Genomic DNA, 19,999 nt, shown 5'->3' on the forward strand with positions numbered 1-19,999 from the left:
TATCTCACTTGAGCTAGTCAGAAATACATTTTCCAGTGGAAAATAGAAAAAAAAAAATCTTCCCTTGGGGAAGATCAAATTAATACCATGTGCTTTCTGCTGGGCTAAATAAAATGGGCAACTGATCACAAGCCAATAATGGAAACTGAGACGGTAATTTATTCAGCCAAGTGTGTTCTTCCTGAAGGTGTGAAAAATATTCTAGCTTGATTAGGCATAGCTCTAGACAGTCACATCACACATCACAAGCAGAAAATGGGAGCTTTACACAATTAAGCTGATTTTGCATAGAACTGCATGGCTGTTCCTAGTTGAAGGTGCTCTGTTGGAGGCTAAATGGAAGACTGGGCCATGCCAAACCTTCTAGATCTGGCCAGCACTTTGCTTTCATGCTTCCTGCAGCTTCACTGTTGCTTTTAAGCACTTAACCTTATCTACTGTCAGGAGCTGTACCCATTTTACAGTTTATAGTTCCTACAATAAAGCCAACGTCCTGATTTTCACAGAGACAACGTTTGCTTCATAGGCACTTTCTTCTGACGACTTTGTTGGAAGTTGCCAGCTTCCAACAGAGTTTGATTGTTTCCCAGGGACAATGATTAAACCTTCTGACACCACTTCAGCTGAAACATTTATTAACTGGAAAAATCCCTACCCAGTCAGGAGAGGTTAAAACTGTGGAGTCTGATAATGGGATGCCCCTCACAGTACAAACATCTTCAATATGGGAGTAGCTTTGCAATGCCATCACACTCTCTCATGCTCCAGTCTGGACAAGTTTGTTGACCTTTGGAGCTGCATGTAGTAGAACAAAGCAGGTGTCCTGTAAAAGACCTGCAAATTCCTCTGTCATTGCAGGATTAATACAGAAAACCACTGGATTGAAAGCATTCTGCAAGAAAATGTCACAGCCTGATACATTAAAGGGTCAAACTGAACCCAAAGATCACAATAAATAACAACTCTCAAAGTCTGTCTGAGTCACACACAATTCCCAGCTGTCTGCGTGGCATGGCCAAACACATACACTTAGCCCACTTGACCTCTCAGCTCATTCAGTGCTGACTTCCCTGTATGATAGATAACATCTCACTGCTAAGTCAGAAAACTTAGCTAACCGGTGGCATGTAGGAGACCTTTAGAAAGGAGTTGTTTGTTAACGCTTCCTAAGGCTTCAGTGTGTGCTGAAGACAAACAGAAAACACATTTTGTTCCCACTCTGATTATTATTCAGCTAAAGACAAAGAATGCCAGGCATTTAAAAGGGGGGATATTATGTACCAACCTTTACTACAGTTTATCATCACTTTTACTCTTGTGATGATCTAATCTTGCTTTTCCTATTGTTTCAATTCCACGTTATATTATAATTACACTACTAGAATTATCTGTCAGGAAATCCCAAAGAGCTTTGTTTGTTTGATTATTTCTGCTGACTCAGAAAATGATCCTGACCAAATTTGACATAAAATAAATAAAAGATCATAGATCACCTGCAAAGGCATAAGGAAGTAAATTGTATTTTTGTGATGACAATGAGATGCAAGCATTTCTTCCTTAACCAATCATTTTTCACTGCGCTTATGGAGATCAAAGTCTTTTTACAAGCTGTTACGCCTCTCTTTGCTCCAAAAACAGTTGTATAAATAGGACTGATAACCCACTCCTGACCGCAAATGTGGGGACAGGGACAAAAAATGGGGGTGCTTAGGAGTTTGATATTTTTGCTGTCTTTTCAGCTCCTGCATGTGGCAAAAGGCTCCATGGTGTGGCTAAATGAGAGTGGCTATGAGGATTTGGTTGTTGCAATTAATCCCATGGTGCCAGAAGATACCAACATCATCCAGAACACAATGGTAAGAACATGTACATGCCCATGAACTAATTCTCAGTAGTTAGGAATGCACTGACTTTTTCTGCTTCCAAAGTAGAATGTGTCCCATTCATGTTAGTAGGTTTTGAATTAATAATGAATGAAGCCCAGAGTAATCAAACTAGTTATTTCTAATTTGCTTTGCCATATTTTGCTGCTACAAAGGGCACTAATTTCTTAAGACAGTGCTGTATACAGAGATATTCCTGTTTGAAATTCTGAAATTCTTTAAAGTAGCTTTCCAGATTATCTTTACCTGAAAGAATGTCCTATGAATTTTTTAATAGTAATTGGTTATACTATAACATGTTATTAGCTAGCAGTCTTCCTAATGTTCTGTTCAAAAGATCGTCTTAACTTTGTGTGGGTATAACACAGATATTTGTAAATACTGTCAAGCCGGTATTAATTTAAAAGTAAAATTATTGAATTCAGTAATTTTTATCTCACATGAAGGCTAGAGTGTAAATTTTATCACAGTCTCTGATTAAGAGGAGGATTAGAGAACAACTGAGAGAGTCCAAGAACTACAACTTAGGTTTTGTGGTTTATTCATTCCTTTTTTTCTTAATAAAGACTGTAGAGCTTTCTTAGTTTTGTATTATGTACTCAGTTCTGCTTTATCCTACTGCTATTTTCTGATTAGGCTGAAGAATTCATTGCATGAACAGTCAAACTTTTAATATTAATGTAGATACTATTGTGTTTTCTTTCCCCAGACAATGATCAAAGACGCTTCTAAATATTTGTTTGAAGCTACAAAACATCGATTTTTCTTCAAGTCTGTAAAAATTATACTTCCTAAAACCTGGAAGAAAGACAGCAAATATTCAAGATTAAAAACAGAATCATATAATAAGGTATGATTTAGAGAACTGGCTATGATTAGAACCACAAGAAAAATCAAGACTGACAAAGCTACATTATAAACCACAGCAAATGACAAATCCTGCCAGTTCGTACTCAGAAGAAGAGTTAGTAGGAATGTTGATAGGAAGAAAATAATTGCAGGACTTCATTTATTGAAAAAGAATCACCTAAACCTTCTCTACACCAACATTACATATGCCTTTGGTCTTACTGTTTCAGGCAGATGTCATCATAGCAGACCCTTATTTGAAATACGGAGATGATCCCTATACCTTACAGTATGGAGGATGTGGAAAGCAAGGACGATACATCCATTTTACACCTAACTTCCTGCTAGATAGCAACTTGGTTAAAGTTTATGGAGAAAGAGGTAATGCTACAATTTAATGTAATTGCCTGCTTTATTATTAATATGAAATGGACGATATTTTTTTAATTTAGTTTTGCCAAACTGAAAAAACTTGTAAGAGAGACACTTTTTTGGAAATATTAAATACCTGTAAGATATCTCAAGCTAAATATTCAAACACTGGATCCAGAAGTTGTTAAATTTTTTAAAAACCTTAAGAAAAGGTTAATCTTCTGCCCTTAACTTCTGCCATTAGCAATAGCCATCTTTCTATGAGCACTTAGTGAGCAAAATGTCCAGTGTCCATATACCTGATTTTGTATTATTGTGTCAAAAATATAGAGGTTTGCTGCCCTGTGGGCCAGAGACTTCATGAAAAAAAAAAAAAAAGAAACAACAGTTTTCCTTATCTGATGTTTGCCAGTTTGGAAAAAAAGTGTCTCTATTATAATGCCTGCATTTCTATAAGACTGATATGAAAAACTGTTTGAGTCTTGCTTACTAAATTGATGCCTTCCTAGTAGATGACTGACATCATCTACCTGGACTTGTACAAAGCATTAGATACTGTCCTACATGACATTCTTACTTTTTAAGTAAGTGGTGTGGATTTGACAGGCAGACCACTGAATGAATGTGGATTTGTCTGTTGGTCCTATTTCATACCCTCGCAGTTCAGAAAGCCAACGGTATCCTGGGCTGCATCAAAGGAAATGCAGCCAGCAAGCTGAGGAAGTGATTCTCTCCTTCTACTCTGCTCTTGTGAGCCTCCACTTACAGTACTGCGTCCAGACTTGGGACCCCCAAGATAAGAAAGATGTGGAGCTCCTGGGTTGGAGTTCAGAAGAGGCCACAAAGATGATCAGAGGGCTGGAGCACCTCTCAAATAGAGCAAGGCTGGGGGAGCTGGGCTTGTTCAGCCTGAGAAGATGCCAGGAAGACAGCATTACTTCCTTCCAATACCTAAAGGGGCCTACAGGAAAGATGGGTGGGACTCTTCTTCAGGGAGTGTAGTCATAGCACAAATCTTTAAACAGAAAGAGGGTAGGTTTAGATTCAATACAGTGAAAAAGTCCTTGCTCAAGGGGTGGTGAGGCACTGGCACAGGCTGCCCAGAGAAGCTGTGGATGCTTCATCCCTGGAAGTGTTCAAGATCAGGCTGGAAGGAGCCCTCAGCAGTCTGATCTACTGGATAGTGTACTTGATATCGCAGGGGTTGGGATCAGATGGTTTTTAAATCTCTTCTCATCTGTATTCTGTGATTCTATGACTTTTGCTTCAGGGAAAAATTATTATCCCTCTTTCTTAACTATTTCACAGACTTCTACTAATACATAAGAATTATTTTATCTCCTTAAAATTTAAAAGAAAAATGCCATGGATGTTTTAAACTGTTTTAGTTTGAGTGTTCACATATTATTGCTTTTCAACAGGTAGAGTTTTTGTCCATGAGTGGGCTCATCTTCGGTGGGGGGTGTTCGATGAATACAATAGCAATGCACCTTTTTATGTTTCTGCAAACAAAATGGTTGAACCAACAAGGTATCATATTTCATTTTTCTTCTTTGACATTGCACTCCTTCAAAGATTTAAAAAATGTTTTCAATATTCTTGTTATGTGTGCTAAGTTATTACTTCATAGAGTCTCTGTGATCTCTTTGTATCATTAAAAGATGCTTATTCAGCATGGTCTGTTGCCTGCTCTGAGACCCAGAAAGCAACAGCTGCCTTCACTGCTGTTTTTCAACAGCACTGTTCTATAGCTCAGGCTGGATAATCTTTTGCTCCATGTGCAACTGCGGACTTTAGTCACCATTGATTATATGCCTAAGATAATTTTATTCAATAGCAGTTACTGACAACACGGAAATTACCTTGCAAAACCTCTGTGATTTTAAACAGCTTCTACAAAGGAAGGCATTAACAGTGATTAATAAAGAATTAGTTCAAGCTTTCCTTCTTTTCTTGTCCAGATATATTAACACAGTCTATTAGAAGAATAACTTTTGTGCATAGCCTACAAATATCACAAGAAATTTATGAACTCAAGAGCAGAAACATGCAAGTATTTTATGATTATAAACTCTTCTAGATCAGGTTAAGGACTCTTACAGGAATAGGGACTGTCTGCCTGTGTAACTGTGGTGTCTAGGACCAAGCTGTGCCAATGCCAGTTTGTCTTCGGGCAGGCAAAATTTTGAAAAATAACCATATATGTGTTATGTATAGAGTACCAGCCCTGCCCACTTTCTCTTCCCCTAGGTGTTCAGCTGGTGTCACTGGTAAACCTGTATTCCGAAACTGCATCGGAAACCAGTGTGCACCAAGAGAATGCCAATATGATGGTCAGCTATATGAAGATGGATGCGTATTTGTACCAGATCTAAATCAAAACAGCAAAACTTCTATTATGTATATGCAGTCCTTACCTTCTGTAAGTACTACTAAATCTTTCTGGAGTGAGAATTTAGCAACAATAGTCAATAAATGACCAGTTATACTTCTTTGATTAATTTCTGTCTATTTCAATGAATATGGCTGGTTCTGTCATTTCTAATAGGCTCAGTTCGAAAGGACAACTGCTGTACAAAGCAGCTATTGCAATTGATCTGATGGCTGTTTCATGTCAATAAGGGTGAGATTCACTGAAATCTTAGCACCCTTCTTACTTCTCTTTTGGAAAATCAGATCAGTGGGCACATGAGTGAAGCATTCTTGCCAAATGCCTTGGCCATAAGATAACTGTTAAAGAGTTCTTTTTCACACTTTGTTGCAGAGCAATCTTATCTTTCTTCTTGTCTATTAAGATCCTGTTTGGCGAGGCACCATGGCACACAGAGAGGAAACTGGAGGAGTCTTCATATGTCCTGTCTCCCACAATCAACTTCATATTTTCTTAAAAGCTTTCTTATACTCAGTCTTTTGGGTTAATAACTCTAATATATTTCAATCTGACTTTTTAGGTGGTTGAATTCTGTGATAAAAATACTCATAATTCTGAGGCCCCAAATATGCAGAATAAGATGTGCAACTACAAAAGCACATGGGAAATAATCATGGAATCTGCTGACTATCGCAACTCATCTGTCATTAATGGCCTTGCACCCCCCTTTGAGACCACCTTCCAGCTACTGCAGACTCAAGACAGAGCAGTCTCATTAGTACTGGATGTTTCTGGGAGCATGGGATTGGTAAGATTAAACATTTTACAAGCAAGTTTGTGCAAAAATTGTAATAAGCAAAAAAAGATATGAAAGTAAAATTATTTTTAGTCAATTCAGTCATTAACTATTTTAGTTTAGAAAAAAAGAAAAAAGAAAAAAGGATTACTGTCATTCTCATCGAATTCCTACTAGAAATCATTTCAAAATACTGAGAGTTGTAGGCCAGACTTGGTCATTTTTTCTTGAAAAATCTCCATTTAATAACTTTCCCACCTCTATTCTATACCTCCAATGACACTGCCTTTATATTTCTTACAAGAAGAAAATGTACCATAGGTAGAGTTTTACACTGTGTTTTCATTATGTAAAATTTTAAACTAAATATTTAGGTTGCAATATATCAACAAATTAGATTTTGTTTCCTCATCACAATTTTGCTTTTTGGAATCAAGAGTGTGAGCTGCCACAATGTTATATCATTTTAACAAGGCTGAGGTTATATTTTCTTTTCTCTTCCTCCCCTAGATAAAATTTTGCATAGGTTTATTCTTTCACTGTTTCCTTTGGCAGAAGGTTGTCTATGACTGCAAAGTTTAGTAAAGCTCCCTGTATATGTGCTTACTTATGTACAAATACTAATGCATTTATAAAGATATTAACAATGTGATCATCTGTAAAAAGGGGGAATAATTATAAGCTCAGGTAGGTATCTCATAATTTACTAATAGACTTCAAACTCAAATGGGTTTCATAAATCAGACTGTGTATTCTTCCTTTGATGGCACACTGCATTTCATCATCCATAGCTTTCTTTTCCAAAGTTTAGGAGTGAGACAGTGACCATTACTCTTTCACTGAAAACATTACAGGTTCAGAGTTTCATCTGTCACAGGAATTCAAGCCTAAAAATAAGATTGCTCATCACAAGAAAATAACTCTATTAAAGGCTCTGTCACACTGAGAGATATTATTAAATATTTATCAGTCGTGTTTTAAATAAAAATATAGAGAAAGAAGCATAAAGCAGTATGTGCTCCAATTCTATAGGTATGGCATAAATGTCATAATAATACTAGAATTTTCCTAAAGTGCTTACAACGAATCTATTTTGAGACATGCCATTCTAGCCCAGAGCTTGAGACTGATCTCAAGCAAAGATTTGTAGTCATAAAGCATTACATGAGTTTTATAATACAGATGTCTGTCATAATGCGTTTTACTAAAGCAGTTGGTAAGTAATGTAATGATGAAACATTATGAAAAAATACACTGTAAGAATAGCTGCGGCTGCAGAGATAAATGTTTCCAAACATAACTGGATTGTTTGTTTTTTTTAAGTAATCTCTTCAAAAATTTTCATTTAACATATTCATTCTTTTACCTTAACTAATGTCATTTATATTTGCAAACTACTTAGTCTCTGGGCTAAGCTACTCCTCAGGCATTATAAATGTTGCCCTTTTGCATTGCCACCATGTACTACGCTGCATTTTCAAGGTACCAGAACACAACACACACATCCCATGTTTTAGAACTGAGCATATGTATCTTACCCCATGCAGATAGTTTCTAATTACAGTCAATATCAAGATTTTCCTATAATTTGTGTTCTTTTCAGAGAAGAGACTGCATTCTAAAGATGTTGTTTTTATTCACAAACAGAATAACCGCATCACAAATCTCCGTACTGCTGCAGATGTGTTTTTAAGACAAATTATTGAAACTGGCTCCAAGGTTGGAATTGTCACATTTCAATCTACTGCATCTGTAAAAAGTCCTTTGGTACAAATAACCAGCGATGCAACACGTCAAAGACTTGCTCAGTATTTGCCTACAACTGCTGGCGGAGGAACCGAGATCTGTGCAGGCATTGAGAAAGGACTGCAGGTAAAGTACAGTGTTGTCCTCCAGAGGAGAGTCAGGAAGTAGATCAGAGGGCTTGAGCACCTCTCCTACAGGAATAGGCTGAGAAAGCTGGGGCTCTTCAGCCTGGAGAAGAAAAAGCTCTTGGAGCACCTTACAGTGTCTGGCCAGTACCTGGGGAGGGGCTACTGGAAAGCTGAGGGGAAACTTTTTATAAGGGCATGTAGTGACAGAACGGGGAGAAATGGCTTTAAACTGGAAGAGGGTAGATTTAGAGTAGATTTTAGGAAGAAATCCTTTTCTGTAAGTGTGGTGAGACATCAGAACAGGTTGCCCAGTGAGATTGTGGATGCCCCTTCCTTGGAGGAGTGCAAAGCCAGGCTGGATGGGGTCTTGAGCAGCCTAGTCTAGAGGAAGGTGTCCCTGCCTATAGCAGGCAGGTTGTAACTAGGTGATCTTAAAAGTCCCTTCAAACCCAAACCATTCTGTGATTCTATAATTTAACTTTTACTAAACCTAAATGATTATATGTTGCGATACGAATTGCAAGAATATTGAAACAGCTTTACTGTTAAACAAAAACACTGCTTAAAGAGGAAATTAGTCTTACATTTGAAAGTAACAGTTCTAAACGTATACATTAACTGCTCTCTTGAATAAGCAAGTATTGAAAAGTTATTCATCTGTTTGTATCTCACATTCTTTTTCTTTAATGCAGATAATCAACGATGCAATTAATACAACATATGGTTCAGAAATTGTGTTACTGACAGATGGAGAGGATCCATCTATGTCACTTTGCCGTGAAAAAGTGAGAGAAAGCGGGGCAATAATTCATACCATTGCACTGGGTCCATCAGCAGCAAAAGAACTAGAAGAATTTTCAAATATCACAGGTAAATAAGCAAACTCTTTCTCTGGCATTCATAGTCAAGTATGAAAATGTAAAAACCTTGCAATTCATTGGACTGGAAAAAAATAAATAAATTTGATTTGTAATAAATTTAAAACATCTAATTTTAAAGAAATCTGGTTTTCATACAATACCTGCAACATGCCATGGAGGATGGAAGACTCCTTGCATAGCTCTAGAAAGAAATCTGACCACAAACAAGTATTGTGAATAAACACTATCATTTGAGAGGTGCACATGCTGTGCATATTCATATTTGTAGCCACTTGTCAAGTCCCCAGAGCTCAGCAATCAGTCTCTCCTTGACTCTGGGAGGATAAGACATGGCTCCAGAACCTAGGAAAGGTCTCAAAATGCAATCATGCAATGCTGTAAGGAGTGATTTTTAAGCTGAGATAAAATGAGCTGATCACACAAGCCAGAACAGTTATTTTTCATGAATTTACTGTGATACAACTACCACATTAAAAATAAAAATAAGATAAAATAAAATAAAAAAAGCATTTCAGTTTTAGGTTTGTTAACAAATTGTCTACCTCATTAGATTATTTGTTACCAGAAGTCACATAAAAACTGGCATTTTTAGAGTATAAATCAGTATTACTGAATCTTTTACTCTTGTCTTTCAGGAGGTTTACAACTTTATGCTGTAGATGTAGACGTTCCAAGTAAGCTAGTGGAAGCATTCAGCGAAATTAAGGCAGGAAGTGGCAGTATTTCTGAACAATCTATTCAGGTCTGGAATTCAACATTTCTTTCATCTCCTATGCGTACAGTTGATCAGTAATTGAATGAAGTTAGGTACTAATGATCCTAAACTAATGGTGGCTCAAATTAAAAATAGTACCAAACACAATTTTTAGTCATCAGCTACAGTTACAGTGAAATAAATTTATTGCCTTGAATTGACACTTTTGCCCCACTAATATAGAAGAAAACAAAATTAAGTTCAAAATTAAGGCTCTTTTCTAGTTGCAGTTTTAATTTCCATACTTGCTAAATAGCAATATGACAGATTTTCTCTCTCTCACAGCTCGAAAGCACAGACCAACAAGTTAGTTCTTCAGGATGGATAAATAATACTGTGACTATTGACAAAACCGTGGGAAATGACACTTTCTTCGTCTTTTCATGGAGCAGAAAGCAGCCAATTTTCTTTGTGAGGGACCCCAAAGGAAAAGAATACAGAATCTCGGACTTTACAGTTGACAGTTCAAATTTAAGAACCGCTAGACTCAGTATAAACGGCACTGCAGAGGTAAAGGCAGAATGAATTTTTGTTTGTTTCTGAATTAATACTTCCTGTAAAGAAGCACACTTCTTTTCTTTTGTTTTTTCCTTCATAATGCTTTAAATATTTTTTAATTTTATTTTCAGGTGGGAGATTGGCATTATTACATTCAAAATGATGACACAGTAGCTCAGAATATATCGGTAGCAGTTACCTCTCGAGCAGCCGCTTCTGATGTTCCTCCTGTGATCTTGCAAGCCTATATGGAGACGGCAAATACAGCACCTTATCCAGTTGTTGTTTATGCAGAGGTTAGCCAAAACTTCTTGCCTGTTCTTGGTGCAACAGTGGTAGCCACCATAGAGAGGGACGGTGCTGCTGCAGTAAGCCTTCCTCTTTTTGATAATGGTACAGGTAAGGATCAACACACGTAGCAAAAATCCTTGCATTTATGCATCTTGGAATCCAAATCTGTATGTTACCATCAGACTTACCATGTTGTATCATACTATGGTGACATCTTAAATCAGTGCAAAAATAAAAAAGTAAAAGAGAGAAACCTACCATTTTAAGACAGAAGTAAGCTACCAGGCTATTTATGTATCTATTTATTTATTTATTGGTGGGCAGAACAAATAAATTGGTCTTACACTGAAAAATTGTCACATCTTTACTGTGTTCCTATTGTGAAAGCATGGGAACTGTGAATGGTAGAAGGTAAACTGCTCATATCCACTTTTGTTTCATGCAGACACCTGACCTCAAGTGGGAAGGTAAAAAGAAAGCTAACTGTTTTGTTAGTCCACCTCATATTCCATGAAGACAGACTACAGCCTTAACATTAGCTCACCAGAAGATAGAAATATCTCTTTTGCATGTTTAAACAAATGCATTATTATTATTTTTTTAATCATTTTTCTTAGAGCAATAGCTAGATATTCTGGAATTCAGCATCCCTTAATCTCTTTTTATCTTTCCTCTTCCTTTTCTCTGTTAGTATTCTTATCAGTGGTGCAGACCTGTGGCTTCATAGTTGAACAGTAGTCAGTAGTATCATCTCATTCTGACTGGGTTTTTACACTGCTATACTTAGAAATATAATATTTCAATGGGTTATCTTGTGTTTCTTAAACAACATCTCTATTCTGAAACAGTGAGACTATTTTTTTAATTGCTGCTAAGCTTTACAAAGTTAGTTTGGATGCCTCCAGCAGAGCATTTATTGCAGCAACTGTGCTAGTTCACATAAAAAACCTTTTCTTGATGAAATCCTGGCCAGAGGTCTATTATGCTGTTGTTTTGGTGTTGATTTTGTTTTCAATTTAAAGATATTTTACCTAGTAGATGATCAGTGAGTATTAAGTTAGTGGTTACAGACAGTAACAAGACGTTTACCTAGTTAAAAATGTCAATGCAAATTAGTTCTTTTAAGCAAAATATGTTTAAAATGCAGATTATTACTGTGGGACAATACCTGCTTTTAAAGATGTCTGCATTACAAAACATTGTCAGGTTTTCTGCATTGCAGTGTTCAGGTTTTATATTTCTGTATGAACTAATCTAATTTACCAACACGTATCTTCTTCTAGACATTAATTCTCTATAATTTAATATGAAGGTGCTGATATGACCAAGAATGATGGAATCTACTCAAGGTACTTTTCTTTAAGTGGTGGTGGAAGATACAGTCTAAAAGTGAGTGCTCGTGGGAGAGATCAAACTATCAGACTTGGCCGTAGGCAAAATAGAGCCTTGTACGTACCAGGCTACATAGAAAATGGTAAGGATATTTCTTAAATAGACACTTATTTATGTGATTTCTATGTGTGTGGGGATAAAAAAAATATAGCAAGTGGGATCACTTAGATTCACAAAAATGGTACTCATAGCATATGAGTATATGAGTACACATAGTACTCATTCCATCCACCTATCATTTTTGCTACAGAACAAAAGAAATCCCCTCCAACTATAGTTTCCAACGTACAGAAATAATGTAAATTATCGTCATTAATCTAAAACAATATTTTTTCTTGATGCTATGAAAGGATAAATATTGCTCATATTCTGTATGGCAGCAGCTCAGGAGAAAAATTTCCACAATTCTTCCAAGATTTTAAAATGGGTCTTTGGCATAAATACATTCAACATGTAATGTTAGTACACAAATTAATGCTAGGAGAAAATGTCACTTATGTATTCTGTTGGATTTTCTTAGTACTTTTCCATTTTAATGCTGAAGATACTTAGTTGTTAAAAATTAATATTCACACACATGTACATAGTGAAATTTAGAAAAATCAACATAAAAGATTGTCTGAAAATCTCACAAAGAATGGTCTATAAAACAAGATCTTCTAAAGTCTGTGATATGTAGGAAGAGATGGAAAGAACCAATTTGTTACAGCCAACATATGCAACCTGCTTTACTAATCTTAGAATCATAGAATCATAGAATCATAGAATCATAGAATCATAGAATCATAGAATCATAGAATCATAGAATGGCCTGGGACCACAATGATTGTCTAGTTTCAGGCCCCCCAGCCATGGGCAGGATTGCCAGCCACCAGACCAGGCTGCCCATCCAGCCTGGCCTTGAATGTCTGCAGGAATGGGGTACCCACAGCCTCCTTGGCCAACCTGTTCCAGTGCCTCACCACCTTCTGAGTGAAAAACTTCCTCCTAATATCTAACCTAAATCTTCCCTGTCTCAGTTTAAAACCATAGCTTCATTTCCAGTTTCTACACATTTCATTAATGTTTCTACTGTTTTAATTTCCTAAACAGTATGTTCAGTACTCTGAAATCACCTTATTTGCTGTCTTTACCTCACCAACTTCCTATGAAATTTGAATAAGGAAAATAAAAATTATGAGATGAAGTAAAAAGATAAAGTGAAAAAAAAAAAAAAAAAAGAAATGTTGTTCAGAATTTTGTCATGGTGAAAGTTGAAAAATTTTTCAAATAGGTAAAATTCAGATGAATGCACCAAGACCTGAATTGCCTGATGAAGAAATCCAAGCCAATCTGGGAAGTTTCAGCAGAACTTCAACAAGTTCTATTACACTGGTCAACTCTGGAAATTCACAAGATCTTCCACCCTGTAAAATTACAGACCTAGATGCTTACATAGAAAATGAAACAGTAGTGTTGACTTGGACAGCTCCAGGAGGTGACCTTGACATTGGAAAAGGTAAGTAGGATGCTTTATGGGATCAGATTGATTCTCCTGTCCTTATGGACATGCTCTAAGGACCAGCAGTCAGGTATGAGGGCTTCCTCCTTCCCCTCCAGAAAATGGAACCATATTGGAAGTTATTTTGTTGCATGTTATGCACTTTAGTTCTCCTTTCATTTTTTTCACATTAAACAAACAAACAAACAAACAAGTAGTATTATTATTAAAAAGGTAAATAAATAAATTAAAATAAAACCACAAGACGCTTTAGTAAAAGGTCTTAATCCATGTTTGTGCTCAATTTAAGAAAGAAAGAAGAGAAAATCAATGAGATGGGTACAACATGCACAGTCTAAAGCTTTACTATATGCACAGAAATATGGTAACATTCTAACCAAAACAACCTCTTTCATCCCAAGTGTGCTATGTGGGGAAAAGGAAAACTAATGCACAAACATTTCTTTGTGTAGACTAGAGGCTATGTGTTCAAAAATACATTATGATTTCAGGTTTACATCTTACACTTATCTGAAACGGTCAAATAAGAAACCCCACAAGGAAAAAAATCTCTTTTTTTTTTAATTAAAAAAAAAAAAATAATAATCCCAACTTCTTTTATGCAGCTAAAGTGATCAGTCATTGCACTGTAGTTTAAGGAAGCACTGTATTAGTCAAGGCAAATCTGTATTAGTTTGGAACTGGGCATATCATACACATCTCTATTATCCAAACAGTGAAAGAGATGTTTGTAAGAGGAAGAGAGAGGGAGAAGGGGAAAGTCTTGACAAGCTACAACCTTGTCACAGAAACAATAAAATCCCCCAAAACTAGTTGAACACATGTATAGCAACAGAACTATAGCTTCTCTGATTGCAGACAAACAGGAGAATCATTCTATGTCTGTCACAGTTTTTGGCATCAAAACCTCATGCTGAGAGAGATCACAGGCCAAATGCAGGACAGACTACTGCTATATGCATATATTTTTTAATTGATGTTTTTCTTTGAATAACAGAGTATAGCCCTTGCAAAGCTAAGAATATCAATGAAACAATGTTCTTAAGGCCATTTAAAAGAAGGAGTTTCCAGACTTGGGAAAAACACTCTTGACGCTGCAAAGTGAGGGTTAACAACAATCCTGTCAATCACCCATGCTTAGCAATGCAGTCTATAGTAAACCAGAAGTTTTTCCAAAACAGTTCTAGAAGTCCAATACTGTCATCACAAGCAGGGATATTAAAACATCTGTATTAATTTCTTTTTACATGTTCTCTTTTTCCCCTAGCTGATCACTACATAATAAAAAGTGGTGCAAACCTTCTGACCCTGAGAGATGACTTTGATAATGCTACTTCCGTGGATTCCTTACATCTCAGACCTCAGGAGGCTGGTAGCATAGAAACATTGAAATTTAAACCAGAAAATTTGATAATAGAAAATGGTACCATAATCTACGTTGCCATACGTGCTGTTGATGATAAAAACTTGACTTCAGATACATCTAATATCGCAAAGGCCACATGGTTCATTCCTCCAAAAGCATCTGTGCCTTCAGGTGATGACGGTGATGACAGTGTGAACATTACAGTAATAGTGGCAATTGTAGCTGGATGTGTAGTACTTGTCTGTATTATTATAAGTTCAACTGTGTGTATTTTACAAAACCGAAAGAAAAGGAGGGATCCTGCAATCAGAATGTAACAGTGTGGGTAAAATGCTTAAAAAAAAGAAGAAGAATTAGAAAAAGGAACATAGAGTAATTTTTTGCCGTGTAAGTTTCAAAGCAGAGAAAAGTAACTTAATGTAAGTGCACTTATTTTAAGCAGATATTTGTCTTTCTGATTGTCTTATAGACATAGATTTTCAAAAGTGTGCCTTAAACATGTGTACTTTCATTCCTTGCTATGCAATATAAGTACTTAACTCTTCTCTTGCAAGACCTTTCCAATATAGCGTGCTTTATTTTTGTGTTAAATAAAGAAGAGAAAGGAAAATGATGTTTTCTCTATTTTTATCTTGCACACAATAGCCAAGTAAGCAATAACAAATGTTTCAATTTCAGGTAATATCAAGACAGGAATAGCAGCCATATTTTAGACAGTAGATTTCTTTGGAGAAAAGAGTCAGAAATAAAAGGGCTATTTAATGATAGTAATTCTCTTAAATAGCTTTTAGGTCACTGAATACCCATTTTCCAGATATTTTTCCTTTTGGCTGCTTTTCAAGCAACCAAAATATTTCTATGGCTGCTGCTACAAGTTCTTTTGTAGGAACTACATCACACAATCAGAATAAACATGTTGCAGTACTGTTTCTGGAACCGTTTCCTGGCATTATGTTGGAAGTATTACAGAACTTACACCTACCATCTTCGTGATCCAAGACAATCTACCTCGGGCACCCAGCCCTACCAGTCCTGTGAGCAGAGCTGCAGTAGACTATCGTGAGGTGACACTGACATCTAGTGGGCTCTAACAACACTTCCAGTTTTTCCAAATGTTCCTAAAAAGTTTGGGACAAAGCATCTCCCTCTGGGATGCTCTGACCATGACATAAACGCATGTTTGAGAGTAAAATAAAATATGATTAATCCATGATTGAATTTCTTATTTGAACACGGCTCTTAGTCTAAGAGAATGAAGAAGATTCATTTGAATTTTATGGGGAAGTGTCTAAAGCATTCAGTTCAAACACCGCAGCACTCAGTGCCCACCTCCTCTGCATCTTACATCTCTGAAAGACAGACACATTTTGCTTTTGCTTTTTCATCTTTCCAGTGACAGGTTAAGACTGTTTTTACTTATTTTGATTATTACCTTTATACCAACAATAGATATATACACCCTAAAGCTTCATGGGTTGGGATACCATCACTGACACAATTGCCACACTCCAGACTATCTAGAAAATGTGTACTTCTTGAAGTCAAAAACCTATAAGCTTTGTTTCCAACTATGATCTTCCAATGCACTTAAAATAATGTCAGCATCCTGCATGGTAGGATGCAGATTTCACATCACAGAGAAGTTTAGTTTAATTATTCTTATATTACACATGCGGCAAAACTGCAGTACCGAGTGATAAAGTGACTATCCCGCAGTCATCAGCAGGAAAATACTAGAGAAGCAATTATATCTCCAGTCCGTTATTGCACAGTAAAAAGGAGAACCCACAGCATTTTCCTTTAATTTTTATTTCTGTAGGACCAATTCTGGCATATAGAATTCTCTATACCATCTTCCTCTGGGTATAGTTTTTTCTAAGGCAGACAGTTGGAGGACGGGACCAAATTATTATCTTGTCTGGGTAACAGAATAACAGACTATGGCTCAAAGAGTTATGAAACTGTGAGGACAAAAATCCCATAAACAGATTTTTCACTAAAACCTAATTGTAAACTAATGCAGTCCAGCTCTCTGAAATTTCAGGGCCTTGGGCTACTGGCTGTTTTGCCAGTTGCTGTATGTGTTCATAATACAACTCCAGTCAACACTGTCAGGAGGGGCACAGCAACAGCTGCTATGAGGATCAGTGGAAGTGTGCACTAATGTAGAAAGGATCATTAATTCTTACTCAGAGAGCTGTAGTTCCTGGATGTAAGCATGCTGTTGAGAACAGCTGCTTTCTGGTTCTGAAAAATCCAGTCCCCAGATCTTACACGAAAGCTTGACTGTACATAAGCCAGACAGCTGGCTCTACTGATTTCATTAGCTTTACTCAGTTATTATCAAACTAAACTCACAGTTGTTAATATTGGCACAGATTTACACACACATAAACAAGTGCTCTTTCCCATTTCAGTAAAATACTTTTTGAGCAATAAATTGAGGGAAGTTTTCAAAACATTTCTTTACAATGACATAAACTCATCTCTATTTTTTTTAACTATTATTATTTTATATTATCTTTTAACTACATTAATAAATGTTAAATCAAATTTACCTTTGGATTCCCATGCAGATGTATTTGAACACTTCGAAAATCTGGTTCAAGGATTGCAGCTATTCTTCAGAATATTTGTTGTTTTTCTGAAGGGATGTGACTGGTAATGTGCTGCCAGAACTCTGAATTAATGCTCAACTGCATTAAAAAAAGATATAAATATATAAATATAAATAACTATTCTATGAAAATATATACCATAGTTGAATAGTCATGAGTAGAAAGGGAAATAGCACATACACTGGCAAAAGAGGTGACCCATGTAACTCAGTGTACTGTAGAGCTGAGTGTGTGTGAATTTCAGCATGAGTTCTGTTACCGTGACTATACGTACTACTAAAAATACATTTATTTATTTTAATGCATTTTCACTGTGATATAAATTGAATATGGAGGCATTTTGGGGTGGTCTTTTAATTTAAATCCCTTTTTTTTTTTTTTTCCCCAAAGCCTTGAATTTGAACATTAGCCTCCTGTGAAGTCAGAACACTGTTTCCAAAAGTCACCATCCCCACTGTCTATCCTATACATCTGAAGGAGGATACTTTTCCTCCAGCAGTGGTGAAGAAGTAAACCTACTGAGTCCTCAGCTGTTTGCAGCCTACTTTAGTGGAACTAGAGAGGGTACCTCTACATGACTTACGTTCTTTGAATACACCTTTAGAACTCTGTAGGTCATTATCTAGTTCTTATAATGTCTTCACACAAGGTCTGGCCCTTCTTGTCTGAACCGGGTATGTTGGTTTAAACAGAGTTTGTGATGAACACTAGATTATAGGCCTTCAGAATGTAGAGAAAGAGAATCTCAAGAAAGGAAATAACTCTGTAGTGCTTTGGGAGTGGGAAAAGCCTATGGAACTCATGCAAGATGGAATTCCAGATTGTAATCCAATAACCAACTTTAGTCTTACATAAGACTACTATGAGTTAAAATGAGGAAAAACATATCCATACCAGGGTTGCTTTATATAAAATATATAAACGTGCAATAGAACAGATCTTCCTCTTTGATAAGTGTGTCAATTCTTAGCGTGAAGAGTTACTTTCTCCCTCTCACTCACACTGACTGCTTGTACATTTAATAAAAGAGGAAGGATGTTAATAGTAAGAACTGAAAGTAAAATCCAATGCCAAACAGCCCAAGTGTTAGGGGTGGAAATACTGTTTTAATAAATCATTTTCCTGAGAATTGGAACTGCCATTTTTAGGGCCCTTGAGAAAAGAAATAATCAAAAACACTCAATTCAGATCTTTCAAGAATGCTCTAATCCATCGGAGTTTAAAGAATGGGACTCTTCCTCCACTTCCATCCAAGTAACGCTCAAAAAGAGAGCATTTTTCAGAAGGAAAGAGCTGAGTTCCAAGGCAACAATTTCCTCTCTGATAGGTGAAGCTCATGGGCAGCTACAGAGTTCAAGAGCCAGCAGCATTTTGTTCTGGTCTGAGCTGAGCCATGCCAGCTGTTATGAATTCCAGACTGTTCAGCCTAGACTTTCCCGGGGTACATCTCCCTGAGGTGGTACTTCTGCCTCAGTGTCAGGCACTGCTGCTCTCCACCACTGCAACTGCTGACAACACCAACAAAAGATCTGGAATTCAGTAACTGCCTTTGTATCTCCAAATTTTAAATCTGAAATGCTGTATCATCTCTTTGAAGAACAGAGACTCACTAGAGCTTATTATGCCAATATACCTTGGAAACATGCTTGCCACCAAGTTTTTACATATAAACAGTTCCACAAGTGCTTGTCTGTTATGTAAGTAAGTGACACAAGAGCTCACACACACACAGCAGCTTCCGGGCCCTCTCGTTAACAATACTGTGGCACAATGGGAGCTTCACACAGCTTGGGCTGTTTTGGTTTTAGTTCCTGGAATTTGACCAGCACGTAAGAAAGATTGTGTTGATCCTTCCAGTGATTTCCTTGTTCTGGAGCTCACTTCCTGCCGTCATGCCCTGGGATTTCCTCCAGCCTTAAACAGACGCAGCCCAGGGTTACTTGCTGTGTGGGTTGGGTGGTCAGTGACCTGACTGAGGGACCAGGATCACTTCCAAGGTGGCAATCTTAACCCATTACTACAAGAACAACGCATTGTGAATCTGCTTCCTAACAGCCCACATCAAAGCTCTCCCTTCTTGGGCCATGATGAGGGACATCGAAATAGCTAAAAATTATTAAAACCAGAGACTTGCTCACCAACACTATGTTATGACACCGAAGGTACTTTCGAACAGCCCCGTGGCACGTAGAGCTACTTTCAGCTGTGTCTGTAGGTGGGTATCCACACAAGAGTAACTAGCAGCGCATTCTGATCGCCTGCTCACGAGTTCTCACACTTTCCATTGCCACGCTCCACCCGCCTCACTTTTGTCAGGCGAGCACGATTCGACTTACAGAGCCCTGGGCTCAAGGAACGGAACGAGCGGGCTGCAGCGACTCCCCGCAGGCGCACGCAGGACGCGGTAAAGGCCCGCAGCCATCCCGCAGCCGCGCGCCTCCAGCGGCGGGAAGGGCTGCGCGCAGCAGCCCAGCCCTTTCCTCACGGCGGCGCGAGGCGACCGCCGCCGTCACTCGGGCTGCCGATCCGGGCCCTGCGCCTGACGCCGCGGCC

General features: G+C 37.4%; 1 protein-coding gene and 1 long non-coding RNA gene across 2 annotated transcripts; one reads left to right on the forward strand and one right to left on the reverse strand.

Annotated features, from left to right (window-relative positions):
- The first annotated feature begins 1,676 nt into the window (after window positions 1–1,676).
- Window positions 1,677–15,145, forward strand: CLCA4 (chloride channel accessory 4). The gene is made up of 14 exons (XM_072343314.1): window positions 1,677–1,856; window positions 2,593–2,733; window positions 2,963–3,113; window positions 4,526–4,634; window positions 5,355–5,526; window positions 6,056–6,283; window positions 7,919–8,143; window positions 8,838–9,015; window positions 9,662–9,768; window positions 10,066–10,290; window positions 10,410–10,677; window positions 11,882–12,043; window positions 13,235–13,459; window positions 14,730–15,145. The coding sequence occupies exons 1-14, from the start codon at window positions 1,677–1,679 to the stop codon at window positions 15,143–15,145; spliced, it is 2,787 nt and encodes a 928-aa protein (XP_072199415.1).
- Window positions 9,468–19,914, reverse strand: LOC140255591 (uncharacterized). Its single transcript, XR_011904503.1, has 3 exons — window positions 19,585–19,914; window positions 17,387–17,524; window positions 9,468–10,522 (listed from the first exon to the last, which is right to left on the reverse strand). It is a non-coding gene; the product is annotated as an uncharacterized lncRNA (long non-coding RNA).
- Window positions 19,915–19,999: the final 85 nt, after the last annotated feature.

This window comes from Excalfactoria chinensis, chromosome 8 (assembly GCF_039878825.1).
Source record: "Excalfactoria chinensis isolate bCotChi1 chromosome 8, bCotChi1.hap2, whole genome shotgun sequence".
NCBI lineage: Eukaryota > Metazoa > Chordata > Aves > Galliformes > Phasianidae > Excalfactoria > Excalfactoria chinensis.

Excerpts from the sequence above, each read along its gene's own strand:
- CLCA4 (XM_072343314.1), top strand. The coding sequence starts at position 1,677 with ATGTGGGGACAGGGACAAAAAATGGGGGTGCTTAGGAGTTTGATATTT. Across the intron at positions 8,144-8,837 it reads GCATTGAGAAAGGACTGCAG|ATAATCAACGATGCAATTAA; the intron begins GTAAAGTACAGT and ends TCTTTAATGCAG. Across the intron at positions 12,044-13,234 it reads ACCAGGCTACATAGAAAATG|GTAAAATTCAGATGAATGCA; the intron begins GTAAGGATATTT and ends TTTTTCAAATAG.